Below are 20,723 nucleotides of genomic sequence, written 5' to 3'. Positions count from 1 at the left end.
CAACATAAAGGGAGAAGCAGCGAATGTGGCGATCCGCCAGAGGTTAAAAGAGACAAATATAGCAGACCAACCAGCTGAAATTGCCAGAATTATAGAGAAATCCTATGAAGAACTAGGTAGAGATAGTTTGGGTGGAATACCGGTAAAACCCCAACTAATTGAAAATCCAGAAAAAGTATTTATTAAAAATAATTTAAACACTCAAAAAAAGAGCTGGGATGGAAACAAACAATCCAATCCAAAAGAAAAAAGATTCCAGTCCAGAGGAAGGTCTCCTCGGCGGAGAGAAAGATCTCCTGACCAAGGACGCAAGTCTCCCCAAAGGGAGCCCTCTGTGAAAAAATACAACCTTAGAAATAGGGATAATATAAAGAAACCTGATAGATATCAAGATAATGATACACGTCCCTCTCAATCTTTTCAGACTTCCTCGCAGAAATCGGAAAGAAGAGGACGATCAGAACACAGGGTAGAGCACGTCAAGTCCAAAGACAAGGAACCTGCTCATCCAAATAAAAAGTTGCAATTTCCAAAAAAGAAGGTAGCCAGTATTAAAGTAATCAAAGATGCCGAGAATACTGAGGACACAGCTGAAAAACGGAGAATGGGCTCAGACAATGCTAGACAGCGCAGCAGAAGTGAGCATAGCTCGCAAAGTCCTTATGAATCATCTGGAGACAGTGGACACGAATGAATACATTCAGGTGGAAACTGCCGATACCAGAGTTAGCAAACCTCATAAAATATATGAAATAACATTACGTATAGAGGGGGATAAGACTAGAAAAATAAGGGGTCTATTTTGGGATAATCTCTCCGAGGGCTATGACATCCTTCTAGCTGAACGAGACTGGCCACCCGAGTTTGTCAGGGAGTGCCCTCATGGCGAAGAAATAATTATGCCTGCCTTCTCAAATCATATTCCAATTCATAAAAAATATACACTTGCTAGAAAGTGGGCAGTAGCTCAAGCTCCTGCTTTATATAAAAATCATGTAGGATGGGATGAGGACTCTCCTCCTCACAAAATCCAGTTAAAATCACAACCTACTGCACAGAGGCAGTATCCAATTAAGCAAGAAGCTAAAAAACTGGTAAAAGAGATCCTAGATCAACTTGAATACCAGGGGGTGATTGAAACTTGCACCTCACAAATGAACAATCCTTTGTTTGCTGTCTCCAAACCAGACAATTCATATCGTCTTGTTTTGGACTACAGACACCTTAACTCATGTTGCAAAACTTTTGCAGTGCAAAACTCGCATAGTGCTGCGCTAATGAATAACATAGTGCGGAAAAAATATAAAACAACATTAGACATCTCTAATGGATTCTTTTGTCAGAACATAGCACCGGAGAGCAGATATTTGACTGCGTTCTCGGTAAATGGCTCGCAAAAAAGTTTCTGCCGCTTACCCCAGGGGCACAAGAACAGCCCAGGGTTATTCTCAGCGAGAGTAACAGAGTTACTATAAACATGTGATGACGAGGCATTATCTTATGTCGACGACATTTACCTAACAGATGATGACTTGGATACTCACTTGAAGAGAGTGAACACCATAATACTTGGGTTCGCAGCAGAGGGTTACAAATTCAACTTTAAAAAGTCTAGAATTGCCCATCTAACAGTCCTGTTTTTAGGATATGAATTATCAAGTGAAGGCAAAAGCCTGGCTGACAATTTCCTAGAGAAATGTGCTGTACTCCAAGCACCTAGAACACTAAAAAACCTACAATCAATTCTAGGCTTCCTAAATTTCGGAAGAACTTACATTATAAATTACGCAGAAAGGGTCAAACCCCTTTATGATCTAATACAACCAGATTTTAAAAGAATCAATTGGACTCAAAAACACACAGAAATTTTGAGATCTTTACAAACAGACATGTTAATTAATACAAAATTAGAAACACGTGATAACACACGCAATCTTGTGATTCGAGTCATCCCAGGAAGATGCGGATTCACATACCTGACCTCTAATGAGGGAGAAAAGGTACCAATTGCATACAAATCACACTTGTACACAGAAGCTGAAAAGAAGTTCAGTATTAAAGAAAACATTGTTCATGCAGTTCAAACGGCTATAGCAAGAGAAAAAGACAAAGCTGACGGTAGACGTATCACAGTCAGAACAGCAGAATCAGCCTTTGAGGCATTAACAACCCCACGTAATTTTCCAACAACAGCGTTGAATCCAGAATGGATACAATGGGTGAATTCAATTACAACGGACAGAGTAAAATAATACTTTGATCCAGAATTAAAGGAATTAAAATATCTAGAATATAAAATGATATACCCTCTGCCAATCGACATTCTGCCCTTACGACAGTACGCCTGTGTAATCTATACAGACGGCCATGCTCAACCACCAGGGTGGGGAGAACAAGCGTACAACCCCACATGTGAAATTACAAAAGAAGTGTGGCACGGAGGGAAACTGAGACCTCTGCTAATAAAAACACACTCAGTAGAAACTAATTCAGAAGAACAAACTGAAATAATAGCATTGAAAATGGCGCTAGATAATGCAGATCGCGAATTCCCGACACTTATAGTGTCCGATTCATATTACTGCGTCAAATCATATAACAACGATTTGCAGAAATGGATTCAAAACGGTTACAAAGATGACACAGGTGCAACAATAAAGCAAAAAGTGCTTTGGAAACAATTAGTTCTTTGGCAGAAAGAACTACCAAAAACTCACGTGATACACTCACTGAGTCATCAGCGTGATGGCGTTCACGTTGCAGGGAATTCATTGGCTGAGAAAGCCACAACGGTAGCAACTGAATCGGCTTCCGTAGTTAGAAAAAAGCGTGCAGTAAAACACATTGACGGTGAAACAGTGCTGGCGGTGAAAACGTCATCAAAAGGCGACTGCTCAGCGCTACCGATCAACTATCCACTCAATTATACATACATAATCGATGCAAACTCCGTTCCTTTTGCTCGAATCCCTGGAGTGGGGGATAGAGTAATTCCAAACACGGACAGGAGAGGCTTGTTAATAGCAGACGCACATATGGGTGAGGGTCTCAGACACCTCAAACTAAAAGATTCCCTGGAAGAATTACAATCAGTGTACTGGTGGCCAGGCATGAGCCTGCATCATCACATCTTTGTAAAGAACTGCCCAGACTGCAATAGAGATCGCAGTGGCGAGAGAAACGGTATATTACCATGGCGTTTCACTCCAGAATGGATCAACAATAAAAAATGATGCGTCCAATTAACATATAAAGACTAGTTTCCACTTGTAATGTAGACCCCAGCACTCGGCTGACGTCTGGACTGTTATAAAAAGATTTGCGAGTCTATAATGGCATATACGCTAGAAGCATGCTACGTTTGGCTAATGTTTTTCCTCTTGCCCTAAAGCGTGTGGAAAAACATGGCCAAATGAGCATAGCATAGCGGGACTCTTCTCACTTCCTACCTGAGGGATACGGGATGGTGTAAAGAAAAAACCAAAGGCATAGAGCAATCTATAACAGCGAAGGTATTAGGTTCGGGAGCTGGGTGGGTCAAACATCTAATAAGTGTCCAACGTAGTCTAAACAACCTGCCAAGAAATTCTCTGAAAGGATTCAGTCCGTACGAATTATTGTTTGGGACTAGAATGATGATCTTAGATCTTGACAGTCAGACTTCAGTGGTTAAAGGAAAAAGCTTTGATATCAAAGATCGTTTGGCTATTTTGCAGGACTTAAACGAAACAAGGAAAGACCTGAGCAACATAAAGTTGAAACAACAGCCAACAACCACTGAAGAAAAACCACCTGTCCCAGCAAGACCTGTCTGGATTCCAAAAGTCGGGGATCTAGTCAGAGAAAAGATCGCGGTAAAGAAGGAATTTGGGCCTTCTTACAGAAAAGCAGTTCCTGTCTTGTCTATCAACGGGACAAGATCAGTAGTACTACCGCCTCTTGCTGGTAAAAAGGAGAACAGAGTTGTAACCATCGACCTGATAAAACCACAATCATGTGGCCGATAACAAACAGTAGGCCAAGTGGACTCCCGATAAGTAGTAGAACACCAAGGTTTGCTACAAATACAGAGGTTCAAACTAAGAGGCTAATCACATTCGAAATGCCTACAGAACATCAACAAGGACTATGCAACAAAGCAATTGAACTTAAACCTCTAAAAACCCAAATAAAAACATTTAGTCGAGACACACCAACCTACAATGAAGTAACATATGACTATGCTGATGAAACAAAGGAAACTTCTAGAACAAAAAATAATCCAGAAGCAATTGGAACAATAGACAGAACAGCATCCGGCTACTTCATCAACTTCAATGATTCATCTGAAGATCTGAGTGAATCAAAGAAACAGACATCAACAAAAACTTTTAAAGATAAAGCTAAGGAACTTTTTCAAAATCTGAAAGAAACCTATCTAATTTCTCCATGGATTGAATTTTGGGTGGCCTTAGGTGCATTTATCCTCATACTTTGGCTCATCATGGTACTATGCTTGGGACATTTCATTGAAGGAAAATATGCTAAAATGGACACAGCAAGCCAGAAAATCAACTTGGTCCTCAAACCACACACATCTTCACACGTCGAGAAAAGAGAACTTTCTTCAGTCAACTTCACAGCCAATCCTATACCCGGTGGGGTAGCATGGGACAATACTGATTATGAAATCTATGGTCCGGTTGAAATCCTGAAGTATCCACATCAAATTAAGATCTCATTGAGTGACTTTGTAAAACCAAGCTCATTTGCTGATGATTGGGACTTTGAAAGTATTAATGATATGATGTCTGACCTAGTGATGTCTGCTAAATTCACAAAACATGATTATTTGCAGGGTTCGTCTAATTATGATAAGATGTTCTGCTATAATCACTTTGGTAACCATTATCTGCATAAATCTGCACAACCTAGAAATGTTTTAAATTATAATCAATGGGAACACTGTGCAACCCCTCCAAAAGGTAGCTCAAGAACTTTTTATGACAAATATTCATATTTTTCAGGGTTCAACACAAGTAATGCAGAAACATTTTATTTCAAATTATCAAATAAGACAGGTATGAAGACCATGCTTACAAACACAAAATTGATATATTCAGATTCATTTTTTGAGCAAATGAATACATTTGGTTTTGATTACTGGGACAAAAATGTTGAAGTAAAAAGTGTTTGGGGTACAAAAGAATGGCAAGTACAAGGTATGGAATCATTGTTTAGAGCCTGCATGATCCCAGAACAAATTATATTTTTGAATGACACTATTCAACAAACTACCTGTCTTGGCTTAGCCAAAATCAAAGATTTAAACAAACCGTCTATTCCAAAACCAACAGTGTACAATAACAGCTCTAAAGATGTTGAGATAGACGTAAACCATATATTAAGCCAAAACAGAACACATCCTGATTGGAAAGAATGGTTGATCTGGCCCACAGATACTAATAACTGTCAAGACAGATTCCTGAACAAAATACAGGGGTTCACATTGACCAGGCCAGACACTAGATATTCCCAAAGACAACACCTAGGGATAATTACCACGTACAGTGTGGGCAAGCTCTGCCTTCAATGGCTACAAACATCCACACTGGCAGAAATTAAGCAACACCTAACTTTACTTACTGATGGTGCTGACTTGCGTGATTTCATTATGGGACCGCGCAAACAGCGTCAAAAACGCTTCATAGCAGCCTCTGTATATGCAGCTTATAACGAAGCCTGGAAAATAACTCAAATTGAGACAGCAGAGAGAATACGGGAAATTGACCGTATTAATTTGGAAAAATTACTTTCTGTAGTAGACAATGGGTTAATGACTCTGTCCTCCAGAATATATTCTTTGGACAGCATTGTGTCTTCAGCAATCGACATAATATCGCAAGACTTACTGTTGTTACAACACGGTCAGTCCCAATTGCGTTCTATTGTACAGCTTGGCTGGACGTTACAAAATCTGCGTTCAGGCTATGTGCCTTGGCGTTTAATCAACACAACGTCACTGTTCAATATCTTTAACCTTACTGATAAACAAATCAGTATGGCACAGAAGGGTGCTGATTATACAATCCTGAGCATTGAGAAACAAGAGAGATTACCATTGACAATGTCAGAACGACCTGTCATTGAATGGATAATACATGGGATAATTAATATTCCAATATCTACTTTCAGGTTTCAATACTGCCAAAAATATATACAGGCTGGCATGTATGAGAAATTGGGAAAAGGGTACATTAAGTCAACATGGAACTTGCCCTATTCACATGCATGTGTCAGTAATACAGGCCAGAAAGTGTTTCTTAGTGGCAATAATTGTGCGATGTCACTAAGCGGTACACTTCTGTGTAATGGTATTAGTTTACATGGAGCCTGTGAAGGGTCCTCAAATAACCTTTCATGTCACCAGCTAGGCACACCTGCAGCACAAATAGAACCATTCTTTAGGAGACTATCGAACGGGAGTTACATTCTGATTGTAGACCGCAGATGTTGTAGTTTGCTGCCCGGAATACCTTATCTCATAACTACGACTGCGAAGGTCTTGTGCTGTGAACGGGTATTGTTCCCCAGCGCCTCACCAGACAGGGAGGCAAGGTTATGGCCCAAATTGAATATTACTTCTATTCGAATTGATACTTTAAGCAGAATGAAGACAGTGCTCCTTCAGATGCCGACCAGGCTCACGTCATCAAAAGAAACGTATGATCTCCAAGTTGCAAGGACAACGGCAAAGATTCATTCATTGTTATCAACTAATTCCCCCATACATTTCGCAGAAATCCTGAACGAAATCTTAAATATTTCTGATACCAGTGAAGTCTCAAATGTATTTAAGACAGTGTTTTCGGGGGCTTTAACACCATTCAAAGCCATTCTGGGTATTTTTCCAGACTTCGTCCATTCCATCTTTGGCGGACTTCCTCTCCTTTTGGGACTAGTGGCAGGAATCCTATTTTTGATCCTGTTATTTCGCTATGGCAAACCGTGTCACAGACAAAACACCTGCGACAAGGGAAGAAACAATCCTAGCCATTGGATACCGGGACCGGATATCTAAAATCCTTGGACTATCCCGGCTTAGAGACCGATGTGGCAACGATGTGTTTTACCTGTATTAAGGTGCTTGCTATGCGGAGAAGAATGCGTGTTGGACACCTGTCTGACACTACAATCGGATGTGCCAATGGACGCAGAAACTTTGTTGGGTCCGGTAACGGCTCATGCATTGTGCTGTCCCCAGCGGCTACCAATCCTGATGACGGCATTTGTGGAGACTTCACCACTACGATTGAGGGGTAGTGAAGTACGAGATGAAAGCAGCATCGATCAGGTACGACCTTCTGTCAGCTATGCTGATCAAAACATCAATGAAGGCAATCATGCTCATGAATGCATGGTAACCACCTTTTCCGAGTTAGTGGAACTTTCACAGGAAGCTGTTGACAGTTTTTTCGACAGTCTAAATGATATGATGTTCTCACCAGAGCAGAAATAATGACTTTTGAGCAAGCTAGCACACGGCGTTCCCAACACCCTGAATTTGGCCTTCAGCTTTGATAATAAAGTATCATGAACAATTTTTTCTCCAGTTTACGGACAGCGAAACATAATTTTTTCAGCGGCCCCAAAATAATTTGCAATTTTTCGGGACACTTATCTTCTGCTTAAAGTAGAAACTATTCTGAGAGAACTAAAATTCTATTTTAGGTATTTTAGAGACATTAGCTGCCCTCTGGCATGTTCATAAATATTTTATTTTTTGTGATGAAATGGACTCGCACCTTTTCTTCTGTATTAAGAGCCATTTCATGTGTTATTTTCATATCTTATTAATAATGATGTATGAATATGCGTAATTGATTTAGCATTACTATACTGCTTGATTGCATATGGTGCATATAATTATCTTTTCGTATATTTTATGATTTCAAAATGCATATGAATGTATTTTGGGGTGGTACGGTATACATGTGCTCTACTAGTATATTTATTATGCCTAGATTTGTAATTATGGACATAGTCTGCGTGGAGTGGGTGTGATGTATTCCTATAGGTTCTGTATCGATCCCCCTATTCCTGACCCTGGTCTGGTTAATAATTAACTAGCAGCCATCCCACGGTGCAAAAACCGTTATCTGATTAAGTCACACCACGGCACAGGAACGCATTATCTGATTAGGTCATAACGCTTGCCATCTAATTAGGCAAGCACTATTCCTCCAGCCCCTGATAAGGCATACGGAGTTCTCAAAACAAATCAAACCTATGACCACCTGGGAAAATCCCTACAGCCATTGTTTTGATTTCACCGAGAACTTCAGTAAAGAATGTGCTAACGACCAGTTCGTATGACATCCTTATTGACGTATATATGTCCATCCTTACGTCAATCTCGGCACCTCACAGGTATAAATATTACCGACATTGCCTTAAGCAAACACACGCGGTGGTGACGAGATCGGAGCAGCGAGACTTGCCGAGGAGCCCAGCAGAGAGCGAAGCCCACTGGCGCTGCCCCACCTTCCTGACGCGCTGAGAAGGAAACGCTGCCTTTCTCCTGCCGAGAAATCCAGCTCCGGCGCTTCCAAGCAGCCCTTGCAGGCAGCTGGAATATCAAGACCAAAGACGAGAGATACCAGCCCTCAACCATTCTAGATCTCAGGTACAGAACTGAATAACCCCTTACAGAGAATTCTTGAGTCAGTCACTTGGCAAAACAAACTTAACTTAAACTGCTACTTATCTACTCCCGCCCACGTATTAGGCTTAGGTCAGGTACACCGGGGTAGGCGTAGTTAGAAGCACCAGTTGAGTACGATTAGTCAAATGTATATATGTATGTATCTATTTTATCCATTTTAAATATCTTATGGCTTAAAAAACCATATCAATGCTTTTACAGTATTATTTTATACTTCTGTTTTTATTGTATGCACTTTACTTAACCATAAGTATTGCAATAATATCGATTCATTTCTCTTGTACGAGAAAAGAGACTGATCAATAAATAACATCTTTTATTGAACACGCCCGTCTCTTCCTTTTCTCTACAATCTGGTGAAACTAAGAATGCACTGAACTGACTGAGTAAAATAAGTTGTCTTTTGTTTTCACACGACTCTAGAGATACACTCTTGATTAGGGGAGAGCAAAGTTGTCATGTTCTATGGTTGTCAGAAACTAAATCCCTTCTTGTCTATCCAGGGAGGTTAAAATCCTCCTTGCCTATTCGAGAAATTCTCTAGTGAACTCTGAGCTAGCTGGCAAACACAAAACTTTAAGTCAGTAGAAGACCTAGTTAACCTCCGTCCTAGGTCTATACTATTGAAGGTATTATTCCAATGCGCAGAGCCTATTGGGATAATAGGAACTACACTACAACGTATCCTGACTAGGATTGTAGTTCCGCTTGGACAGGGTGCATAACTCTGCCAACCAGAAACCCAATTTCTAACAGCCAGCGACCTGTGTGATTTGGTCCTAAATCTTGTCATTCTGCTGATATTTACAAAGCCCTCTGCCTTCAACCTGCACTTGCACCTCCAATGGCAATTTAGGTCCATATAACATGGTTATCCATTGTGTAATATATATATGCACATGCAGACACACACTCTTTCCCGTTATAGATAGCCCAATCAATTTTAGCAGTTGCATTAATTTTACTTCCCCTCAAAATACTTCTATTGATGACACTGGTGCATAAAATGACGCCTGTGTAACTGTACCCACAAATACCACAAGTACAAGATAGGTGACAGCTGCCAAAATTTAAGATTTCACCAAAGATGAAATGTTTATTTCTTCACTGGAGATACAGTCTAGTATTAGTAATGTGGGTGGGTTATACAGTAGCAGACAGTAAAATGTGGAATGCTAAGATGCCATGAGAAAACAAAACATCCAGTCAAAAAGAGAGATTTAGTAGAGGAGACAGTGCAGTGAAATGTATAGCGGTTGCACAATAAAGCACATTGCACCTTACTTCTGGTGAGTATTTACTCCACTCTTTTGGCAACACGTTTTGTAACTAGGTAGTAGCTGGACTTCAATGGAATTCCCCACCCACATCCTAGTGTTTTTACTTTGAAATTGCCTTACAGGCGCTCTAGCGACTTTGAGGTGCTCAAAGGCAGAACCACAATAGCTGATCTGTACTGTATCTTTAGCAGCTTGTGAATCCAATTATATTTATTTTAGGAGTATTCTAGACAATGGGCTAAGATGTTGCTGAGTGAGAGGGTGCCCTGATTGTTAGTCTCTTTAGGAAGCCCACAGTGCGCAACACACTGCTGAAATACGACAGTAGTCATCCACAAGCACTTAGGGATTCACTCCCCTACTCCAAATGTCTCTGTATCAGACAGAATTGCACATTAAAGGATGACTAATTCTCTGAACCAAAGATCCTCAGCACTAAACTCACCGCCAGGGGATACCCCAGTAGATTAGTACTGAATGCTCTAAAGAGAGCATGGTATTGTCCTAGAGATTGCCTCCTTGAACCCAAAACCAAAAAGCCACAAAACCGCATAGTATGCGTAACCACTTTCTCCCAAGCATCATACAAGTTACGCAAGAGGATACTCAAGCATTGGAATGTCATCAACGCTGGCATCCTAAACTTGGATCGCCCTCATTAAGGACCATCTTATCAGGGCCCTGCTACCAAGCGCCACTTGCCCAGTTACACGTCATGATCATTGGGGGCTACCACTGCTGACAAGGCATGCCAAATGTGGAATTTGTACAGTTTGGAAATTCACAACTGGGTGTAAAGAATTTGTATTTGGAAATATTACATTTGTACTGAAAGAATTTTCCAATTGCAACACCTGCAACGTGAGCTATGCCATCCTATGCCCTTGCAACAAGATCTACATCAGCCAGACAACACAAAAAGTCAGGATCAGGATTTGTAAACACAGGAGCAGGCTATGATGCAGCACACCAAATGCCCCTCTGGTTGAACATTTCCAAACCATGGGCCATACCGAGGACGATATATGGTGGACAATAATAAGCATCATCAAACTGCCACCACACGGAGCTAATCTCTCACAATTGCTGAACAAAGAGGAACTCAAATGGATCCTGCGCACTGGCCGTATCCACACAGGCTTGAACCACCTGGAGGATTGGACAACATTATTATAATGGGCTACTGTTACTTCAGGCTCTTTCTGGCCCCTACAAGTCCTCACTAAGACAATTGAAGCATTTACATCAGTTTGGCATCCTCCCCACTAATGTGAGAGCTTGCCTCTGTATATATACTATTTCACTCTTTCTGTGCCACAACACATCTGCTTAAAATTCTGTTGGTAAATGGTCATTCATAATTCTGTATCCGTTGATCTTGCCACTAATGCTTTCTAATGCTTTTAATCCTCTGATTGTGCAGCTCTTCATTTCATAGAGGCTCAATCACCATGCTCCCATTTTGAAATGTCATTTTGTAATCTGACCCGTCGATGCTCTCCGTAATACTGATATTATTACGTCGCTTCTGAATTTATTACTTTCATTTTTATTTGTATTCTATTCTCTATCACCAGTTTATTCTCTTTTTTCTAAATACACACTCACTTCTTGACGCACAGCGCAACACAGGCGCCTTTCCCACTTCAATATGGCCACCACGTTACCCCGGTCACATAACCGCATGACACATTACTTAGCATTGACCCAGCCCGGCTTCCCTACTTCTGGGGGAAGCAGACGCCAGTATCCGCAAGCCACCTATTGACCGGTAAGCCCATATCTCGATCGCCGACTCTATTTTAGTACCGCTTTCTCCACACCCATTAAGCTTAGAGATTCCCTTTGCCTCGGCTTTTATGATACCAAATCCACTGTTGGATGCAGCCCACGCAGTAACCCGCCACACGGACCTCTACAACCCCACTGGACTCCCCGTGGTCAGGTCACCCTCGCAGCAGGCTGTCCATTATCGCCTAGGGCACAATCTTCTACTTTATTGCAATTATGATATCCAAATAGGTAAGCCCTCCTACTTGCACCGCTTTGTGGCTGCTACTTTTTATCAGCTTCCTCCTTAACTCCCTCCTTTACCATTAGGTCAGACAACTGCCTCTGGTGCTCATTGTACCACTCCATCCAGCACTGCTTCTTTCCCCTGGCTTGACACAAGGGGGTCCATTAGGATGGCGGGAGGATTGCCCCTGCCAGGCTGACGGTAGCCACCGCCAGCCTGGCGGGGGCAATCCGCCCGCCATCCTTCCCTGTATTCTCCCCCTCCATATTAGAATGGCGGGGGGACCACGGCGGAGCAAAACACCGCCCGCCACTTTTCCGCCCGGTCGCATTGCGGCCGGGGCGGAAAATGATTAATATGGTGGCGGTGTCAAGCAGACACCGCCAACCATATTATGATAGGCATTTTGGCAAGCCTTTCCCTGGCGGCAATGCCGCCACGGAAAGGCAGGCGGTCTTCACTCTGGGGGCCCCCTGTGGGCCCCCAGAGTGAAGGTGGGTAGGGGCATGCACACGGGGGGGTACCTGTGATACCCCCCACATTTGCATATACAAAGCGGCAGGCACCGCGCGGTGCCTGCCGCTTTGTTTACGTAAATGCTGCAAAGCAATTTTTGTATTGTGGCGGGCGGTGCAGAGGGCTCCGCCCGCCACAATACAGAAAATACAGGATGGGCCCGCCACTGTGGCGGGCACATCCTAATTCCCCCCACGGGACCTTATGGAGGGCGGTCCCGTTTACCGATGGGATGGCGGGCGGGCAAAGTCCGCCCGCCATCCTAATGGACCCCAAGGTATTGAAAATGTTTTCAATCTAACTGTCCCTACCTTCACTTGCTAGCTACAAAAGGCAATTACTCATACTTTAATCATGTCCGGAAACCTTTTTTCACTCACTTTTGATAGACATTGCCTCGCACCCACATTACTGTGGTTTATTTCTGTGCACTCACCAATAGCAGAGCCTCGTTTATTCGCGGTATGATATATCTACCTGGATAAATGGCATTGAATCCCTGCGTAAAATCTAACTGGCCCCTTCTTAGATTTCTTTTTACTATGCAATGCTACAGATTATAGCCCTACTCACTGTCCTACCTTTTATTTTTCTCCCTCTTCTTTTTCCAAATTCTGTATTGTCCCTTCTCTAGATTTAGTAACTACAGGCAATTGTTTTCAGGCACTATATCTTGAAAGTCCTGATGATGATCCTATATCTCTTGGTTAAGGATCGAAACGCCGTCGACAAAGTTGTCAACCTTATACAGAGTGATTTGTGTGTTATATTATGTGTAAAGGTGACCCTTCTGCAATTGTTTTTTGTTTTATTGTGATTACCTGGTACAGACAACTGCATGCTGCCTGAGCCTTTTTTCGTTTTCCCTTGTTATGTGAGTTCATGGATACAGGCTTGTGTCCCGCTGTAATTAATTCACATGTTTTGTTTACTTCATTTATTTCCATAAACTGCCCTTATAAGGCTGGATAATGGATAAAATATAGTACAGATTGGGGCAATATTGATTTCATCTCTATTGTTACTTTAGCGGCAGACACTTATGCAACTCTTGAATTTGCTCCTTTATTTGTCCTACAGGGTCATTTTAACTCTTCAAACAAAGTCCCTAAAAATGTTCTCCGGTATCCAGAGTCTGCCACATATTACCTCTAAACAAATAGATGACATCAAATGTGTCCCATCTAGTTTGGGTCTACAGAAAGAATTTACAAGGGTGACCTTTGTGGATGATAAAATTCCCCAGCGCCTGAACCATAGGATAGTATTCCAGCATAAGGGTATCTCTAGTGCTCATGCTTACAAGATGGCTATCCTACTATCCTGTGACTTTAAAGAGACAAGTGTAGATTAAAGGACTCATCACTTACACAAAATCCAGCCCGCACTACTCGGGAAATCTACTTCTCTAAATTAGGATCATCTTTCGTTACACTCATTCACATAATTATCAATGCACTCACTCAAACTATCAATTCACTTGTTTATGCATCAAACCATTGACTCAATCTCACACTCACCCTATCACCTTTCCAGGCACTTTTCAATACACAAATAAACGTGCCAATCTATGAAAAATGTTAATTTTTAAAATAGCCAGACCTAATATTTGTTTTTAATCGGAAGTGTCTTGGGTACCCAAACAACTCAGAAGCCAAGCTGCACTTCATACAACAATAGAGAGGTATGTGCTTTCTGGAAGTTCATTTGGTACGGCCAGTATGTTAAATATCTACATGGTTGGCGGCCAGTGTCACACGTTATGTGAGGGACCTTACCCTCAGTTGAGAGTCATTTGCAAACATTGTAGAAAATGAGTAGCAGGTGGGTTTGAAATAGGAGATTATGAAACATGCAGCCACGCCTCTTTTGCAGAAGGACTCAATCTGCCACCAGAGTCCGAGTAAATTTAGCGTTATTTACTGTTGAAGGGTCCTTTGCTATAAGAATAAGATGTTGCGGTTTTCGGGGCATATATGGGACTGGTGTTAGGTTTCACCTGCACAGAGAAAGCTCTTGTATTTAATATAACTTAAAAGGGGTCTCTTATCAGTTTCCTTGGTTGAACTACTGTGTTCATACTCTTTTCTGTGGAACTTTTTTTTTGTTAACTTCCCCTTGCTGCAAGCATTTATGATACTTCTACTAAGTCTGTTCACACTGTTTAAGCCCAATTCACTTTTAAGATAAGATCTCTTCCCATGGAAACGGAAAACTGCTTCTAAAAATATGCTGGAATGCTTGCTTTTTATTACATAGTTGTGTAAAGCAGACGCTTGAGCTTTTGAACGTTTGTGGCATTTCCTATTCATCCCTCAGTACCTTTCTTTGCACTTTGTAGGCATTATTAGTTAGATTTTTTCAACATATTGTATTTGGTCATTATGATCAAATTCTAAATGTTGTAATAAACATTCCATGTTAAAAGTAAAGTTAATATAGAAGAGCTATGCTATATTTTCCTACTAAACAGGCAGCAAAAAGTGCAGTTACCTTGCAGAAAAAGGGTCATAATTTGAACGGTGCATTAGGTGCAGTAGCACTGGGCCCAAAAGTTGTCAGAGCTCTTCTAAACATATACTATTGTTATATTTGACTAGTAAACAGGCAGTAACAATTGCTTCAAATGGTGCAGCAGGTGCAGTGGCACCGGGGCCAAAGTCTCTAGGGATACCACTAAACCCAGATTATTGCTGACATTTTATAGTAAACAAGCAGTCACAAGTGCAGTTATCTTGAAGGCACTAGGGTTGGGATTTCAATAGAGAAGCAGGTGCAGTACCACCAGGACCAAAAGCTTTAGGCACCCCACTAAACACCTAAAATTGCTATGTTTTACTACTAAACAGGCAGTCACTAGTGCAAATATCGTGCAGACAACAGGGTCATGATTTGAATGGTGCATCAGGTGCAGTGCAACCTGGGCCAACAGTTCTCATAACTCCACTAAACACCAAATATTGCTATATTTTACTACTAATTAGGCAGTCACAAGTGCAGCTATCTTTCAGGCAGCAGGGTCATTTTTTGAATGGTGCAGAAGGTCCAGTGGCACCAAGACCAAAAGTTATCAGAACTCCTCTAAACACCTAATATGGCTATATTTTACAACTAAACAGGCAGTCTCAAGTGCAGTTATGTAGCAAGTTATCTTTCAGGCACTAGGGTTATGGTTTGAATGGTTCAGCAGGTGCAGTAGCACCGGCCACATTATTTGTCAGAACTCCTCTAAACACCTAATATAGCTATATTTTACTAATAAACAGGCAGTCACAATTGCAGTTACCTTGCAGTTGAAAGGGGCTTGATTTAATTGGTGCAGCAGGTGCAGTGGCAATGGGGCCAACAGTTCTCATAGCTCCGCTAAACACCAGATATTGCTATATTTTACTACTAAATAGGCAATCACAAGTGCAGTTATCTTGCAGGCAACAGGGTCATTATTTGAATGGTGCACAGGCGCAGTGGCACCGGGCCCAACAGTTGTCAGAACTCCTCTAAACACCTAATATTGCTATATTTTACAACTAAACAGGCAGTCAAAAGCACAGTTATCTAGCAAGCACTAGAGTCATGATTTCAATGGTGCAGCAGGTGCAGTGGCACCAGGACTGTAAGCTCCAGGCATCCCACTAAACATCAAATATTGCTATATTGTATTCCTAAACAGGCAATCACAAGTGCAGTTACCTTGCAGACAACAGGGGAATGATTTGACTATTGCAGCAGGAGCAGTAGCACAGTGCCCAAATATGTCAGAACTCCTCTAAACACACCATATTGCTATATTTCACTACTAAACAGGCAGTCACAATTGTGGTTATCTTGCAGATAAAATGGACTTGATTTGAATGGTGCAGTAGGTGCAGTGACACTGGGGCAAAAAACTCCAGGGATCCCACTAAACCCACATTATTTCAAAATGTTACTACTAAACAAGTGAATTTTTCTACAAGGCAATAGGTTCATGATTTGAATGGTGCAGCAGGTGCAATAGCACCAGGGCCAAAAGCTCTAGGCACCACACTAAGCACTCAATAGTGCTATATTTTACTTTTAAACTAAACAGGCAGTCATAAGCACAGTTATCTAGCAAGCACTAGAGTCATGATTTCAATAGAAGCTGGTGCAGTTACACCAGGACTGTAAGCTCCAGGCATCCCAGTAAACATCAAATATTGCTATATTGTATTCCTAAATAGGCAATCACAAGTGCAGTTACCTTGCAGACAACAGGGTAATGATTTGACTATTGCAGCAGGGGCAAGAGCACAGTGCCCAAATATGTTGGAACTCCTCTAAACTGACCATATTGCTATATTTTACTACTAAACATACAGTCACAATTATGGTTACCTTGCAGTTAAAATGGAGTTGATTTGAATGGTGCAGTAGGTGCAGTGGCACTGGGGCTAAAAGCTCTAGGGATCCCTCTAAACCCACATTATTTCAAAATGTTACAACTAAACAAGTGCATTTTTCTAGAAGGCAATACGTTCATGATTCGAATAGTGCAGCAGGTGCAGTAGCACCAGGGCCAAAAGATCTAGCCACCACACTAAACGCCTAATACTGCTATATTTTACTTTTAAACAGGCAGTCACAAGTCCAGTAATCTAACAGGCATAAGGCCATGATTTCAATGGTGCTGCAGATGCTGTGGTACCAGGGCTAAATGTTGTCAGAACTCCTCTAAACACCGAATATTGCTATATTTAACTACTCAATAAGCAGCCACTAGTGCAGTTATCTAGCAGGCAATAGGGTCATGATTTGAATAGCACAGCAGGTGCAGTGGCACCAGGACCAAAAGCTCTAGGCACCCCACTAAGCACAAACTATATTCTAATATTTTACTTCTAAACAGGCAGTCACAAGTGCAGTTAACTTACAGGCAATAGGGTCATGTTTTGAATGGTGCAGCAGGTGCAGTGGCACCGGGGCCAAAAGTTGACTTAACTCCTTGAAGCATCAAATATTGCTATATTTTACTACTAAACAGGCAGTCACACATGTAGTTATCTTGCAGGCACTAGGAGCATGATTTGAATGGTGTAGCAGGTGCAGTGGCACTGGGCCCAAAAGTTGTCAGAACTCCTCTAAACACATAACATTGCTGTTACATCAATTAATTCTAGTATTTCCCTCTTTCATTTCATTTTTCAAAATGTTGCTATTACTTACCCGCACTATACCACTAGTAACAGCACAATATATTGACTTTTTGTACATAAACAAGTCATAACACTTTAACAGACTTTCTGTTACTTATATTGTACAACTACACAGCAACCTACAATGTACTACAAAAAACAGCTTATTATTATTCCCATTGGCAAAACCTAAAGCATTTACCAATACTAGTTACTGTTTATTTGACTGATATCAACACAAACTTTGCCTGCAGCCAGCTCACATTAATGCAGTCTTCCCATACTTTGAAAAACACTTGTATAGCATGTCTTTACAAGTTTAAAACTCCCCCAGTTTGCAAATGTGAGCGACATTTTTAGCTATCTAATTCACTAATAGGAGCCCCTTTTGTTTTGTTACCGGGGTCTGTTTTCTCTCCCAGTCCGAGCCTGTGTAACTTTGTAACATTCCTAGTCAATGTATGCACTTTAGACAGTACAAACACAGAACAATGGGTGCTGTAGCATGATACCAGTCTTTGAGCTGAACTGTTGTCGAGGGGGCCTGTAAATTTGTTTCCTGTCCACAACTTATAGAGCAACTTTGAAAATCTCCAATTTAGTGCATGTGCTGCTGACAGCACAGCTCGGAAACACTTAGGGGCAATTACTGCCCAGTGCTTCCGAGGTCTGCTGCTTGCCGTCCATGCACTTACTTGATGAATTTTTGAGTTACTCTACGTGATGAACAGGGTCGGGCTGGGCAAGAAAATAGGCTCGGGCACCAAATTAAAGGTGGCTCCCTTTCACGAATTAGAGGCCGTATTACATAAAGTGCCCTGGGGCGCAACCGGCATTCGCGCCCCCTTCGCGTGCCCCCGGGGCACTTTGGTATTACGGAAGGGGGCCGCAGATGCTTGTGCTCCCCCTTCTTTAATACCGATAGCGCTGGTGCACATAAAGTGCCAGAGCTATCTTCAAGGGGACATTCCCTGGTTTGCATGGGGGTTTGCCCCATGCAAATGAGGGAATCCCTTTGTCTCTGTGCTCACGCAGTATTACCGATGCGGGCGCAGAGGCAAAGAAGCCCTCGGGAGCGCACTGACAGTGCGCCACATAAAACGTGGCGCACTATCAGTGCACCCCCTGATGGCAGCCCTCTGGCAGGGGGAAGGGGGTCCTAAGGACTTCCCCAGACATCCCACTTGCAGGCCAGTGCAGTCAGTTACTGCACCTGCCTGCAAGTGGATCTCTAATCCCCTTTAAAAGTACAGGAGGGTTGCTGGCTGCACTGTGAAACACAGAGCGGCTGTCAATAGCAGCTCCCTGTTTCAAGTGAATGCGCTGCCCGCAGGGCAGCGTGAGTTCGCCGCTGCCCTGGGGGCAGCGCATTCATCATAATGAGGCACATTTTCCTTCATTCCACCAGTCACATCTTTTTAAAGGTGCGTCTGACACAATGAAGGAAAGTGCGACTCATGTGTAAGGCAGCTCCACCACAGCTAATGAATGTGCATGGAGGCACCACAGAACATCACACACTGCACTTTGCCACACACACATTCATTTATCTAAATACCTTCACCACAAAGCAGTATTGTTTGCTAAAAAATTTAAATCTGTCTGCATGTGTGTGTGTGTGTGTGTGTGTGTGTGTGTGTGTGTGTGTATATATATATATATATATATATATATATATATATATATATATATATATATATATATATATATTTATATGCATGTAATATTGCTATTAACACGTAAACAGTCAGATTAAGAGGGTGTCTAAGAGAGAGACAGAGAGAGAGGGAGAGTGTGTGAGTGAGAGAGACCTTTATAAGTGGTCTCGTCACTTTCATCTGGGGTCCAATGCGTGACTCCTTACATTTCACTTCAAGAGACACTGCACACAGCAGAAGGCAAATACATCAGCATGGATAAGTGCTAACGGGCTGAAAAAATCCCCCCAAAAACTCCGAGGAATTTAACATATTAAACATGCCATTTCCCAAGAGTTATTCATTAAAATTGCTTCATCAAATGAACATTTGATACAAGCACGCTTGTTTTGCACCATTAGGAGCGATCAGGAAATCTTAGCCACAGCTGTCTTCAGTGGCCTTCATTGCGATCGATACCTGTTACATATCCTTAACTAGATGAGTAGGCATTTTAACAGCTATATAGAATTTCAATTTACCTGCCGTATAACTAGTCACTCACTAAATGGTGTATAGGTTACTCGTTAACTCTAGTCATCAATTTGCCGAAAGTTGATGGGAAGACTTGTTAAAAGTTAGATTCCAGCTCCACCCACAAGGCACTGACTCCATTTTGTCACATGGATTTCGAGTGACTAGTTTTGACAATAGAAGGCCACGTGGCGGCGTGCAGTGAGTAGGACTTTTCTGAATGCTCACGGATACGGAAGACATGCATTTTAAAATAGAGTTTAAAGAAAATACGAACCAAAGTATGTCAGGCAGACCACCCACAAGCACGCGAGCAGAAGGACTTGTGGCCGACACATGATGACTCCGGGGTCTTCTTCCAAACAACCGTCTCCTCAGCTAGGCGTATGGGACCTCGAAGTTCTCAAGCACCTTTATACCATAGAGTAATTTAACAACCGTCCAGGAACAAGGGAGACTTTCTTCCCATACTGTATGCACGGCCATAAAAGCAGTCGGACTCCTCTGTCAGTTTCCCGGGTGTCCTGCTTGACTCTCAGGTTTGCAGAGGTGATAAATAATAGTAGATGGGCCCTGCTGTGTTTACACTGTGCATGGACGTGAGGCATGTGGACAGGAAGTGAGACATGACCGAACCGTGGCAAAAATGCAGCAGCACAGATGCCTGTGATCCACGAAAGAATTGTAGGAAAAATCACAATCTCGCACTGTCTTGCTGTTGTTAGTTTTTCCATGTTTTCCTTACTTTTGGAAACAGTGTACAATTGTAAGATGCTAAGGGAATTTCTTGATCAATGATCGTATGCAGGGACTCATTTCAGGACCGATGCAAACATTGATTGAGCATAAATTGAAATTTGCATCCGAATCATGATTTTCACT

The 20,723-nt window shown here is 41.9% G+C and overlaps 1 protein-coding gene across 1 annotated transcript in view; it reads right to left on the bottom strand.

Moving 5' to 3' along the window:
* Window positions 1-20,230, bottom strand: part of LOC144771919 (otospiralin-like) — a 99,748-nt gene extending 79,518 nt beyond the window's left edge. Inside the window, exon 1 of the mRNA XM_078656155.1 lies at window positions 20,119-20,230. Coding sequence (XP_078512281.1) covers window positions 20,119-20,179 — 61 coding nt within the window. The 5' untranslated portion in view covers window positions 20,180-20,230. The remainder of the gene's footprint in view (window positions 1-20,118) is intronic.
* Between the last annotated feature and the right edge of the window lie 493 nt (window positions 20,231-20,723).

This window comes from Lissotriton helveticus, chromosome 8, assembly GCF_964261635.1.
Source record: "Lissotriton helveticus chromosome 8, aLisHel1.1, whole genome shotgun sequence".
Classification (NCBI taxonomy): domain Eukaryota; kingdom Metazoa; phylum Chordata; class Amphibia; order Caudata; family Salamandridae; genus Lissotriton; species Lissotriton helveticus.
Note: the sequence above shows the minus strand (reverse complement) of the source record. Positions and strands in the feature narration are given on the sequence as shown.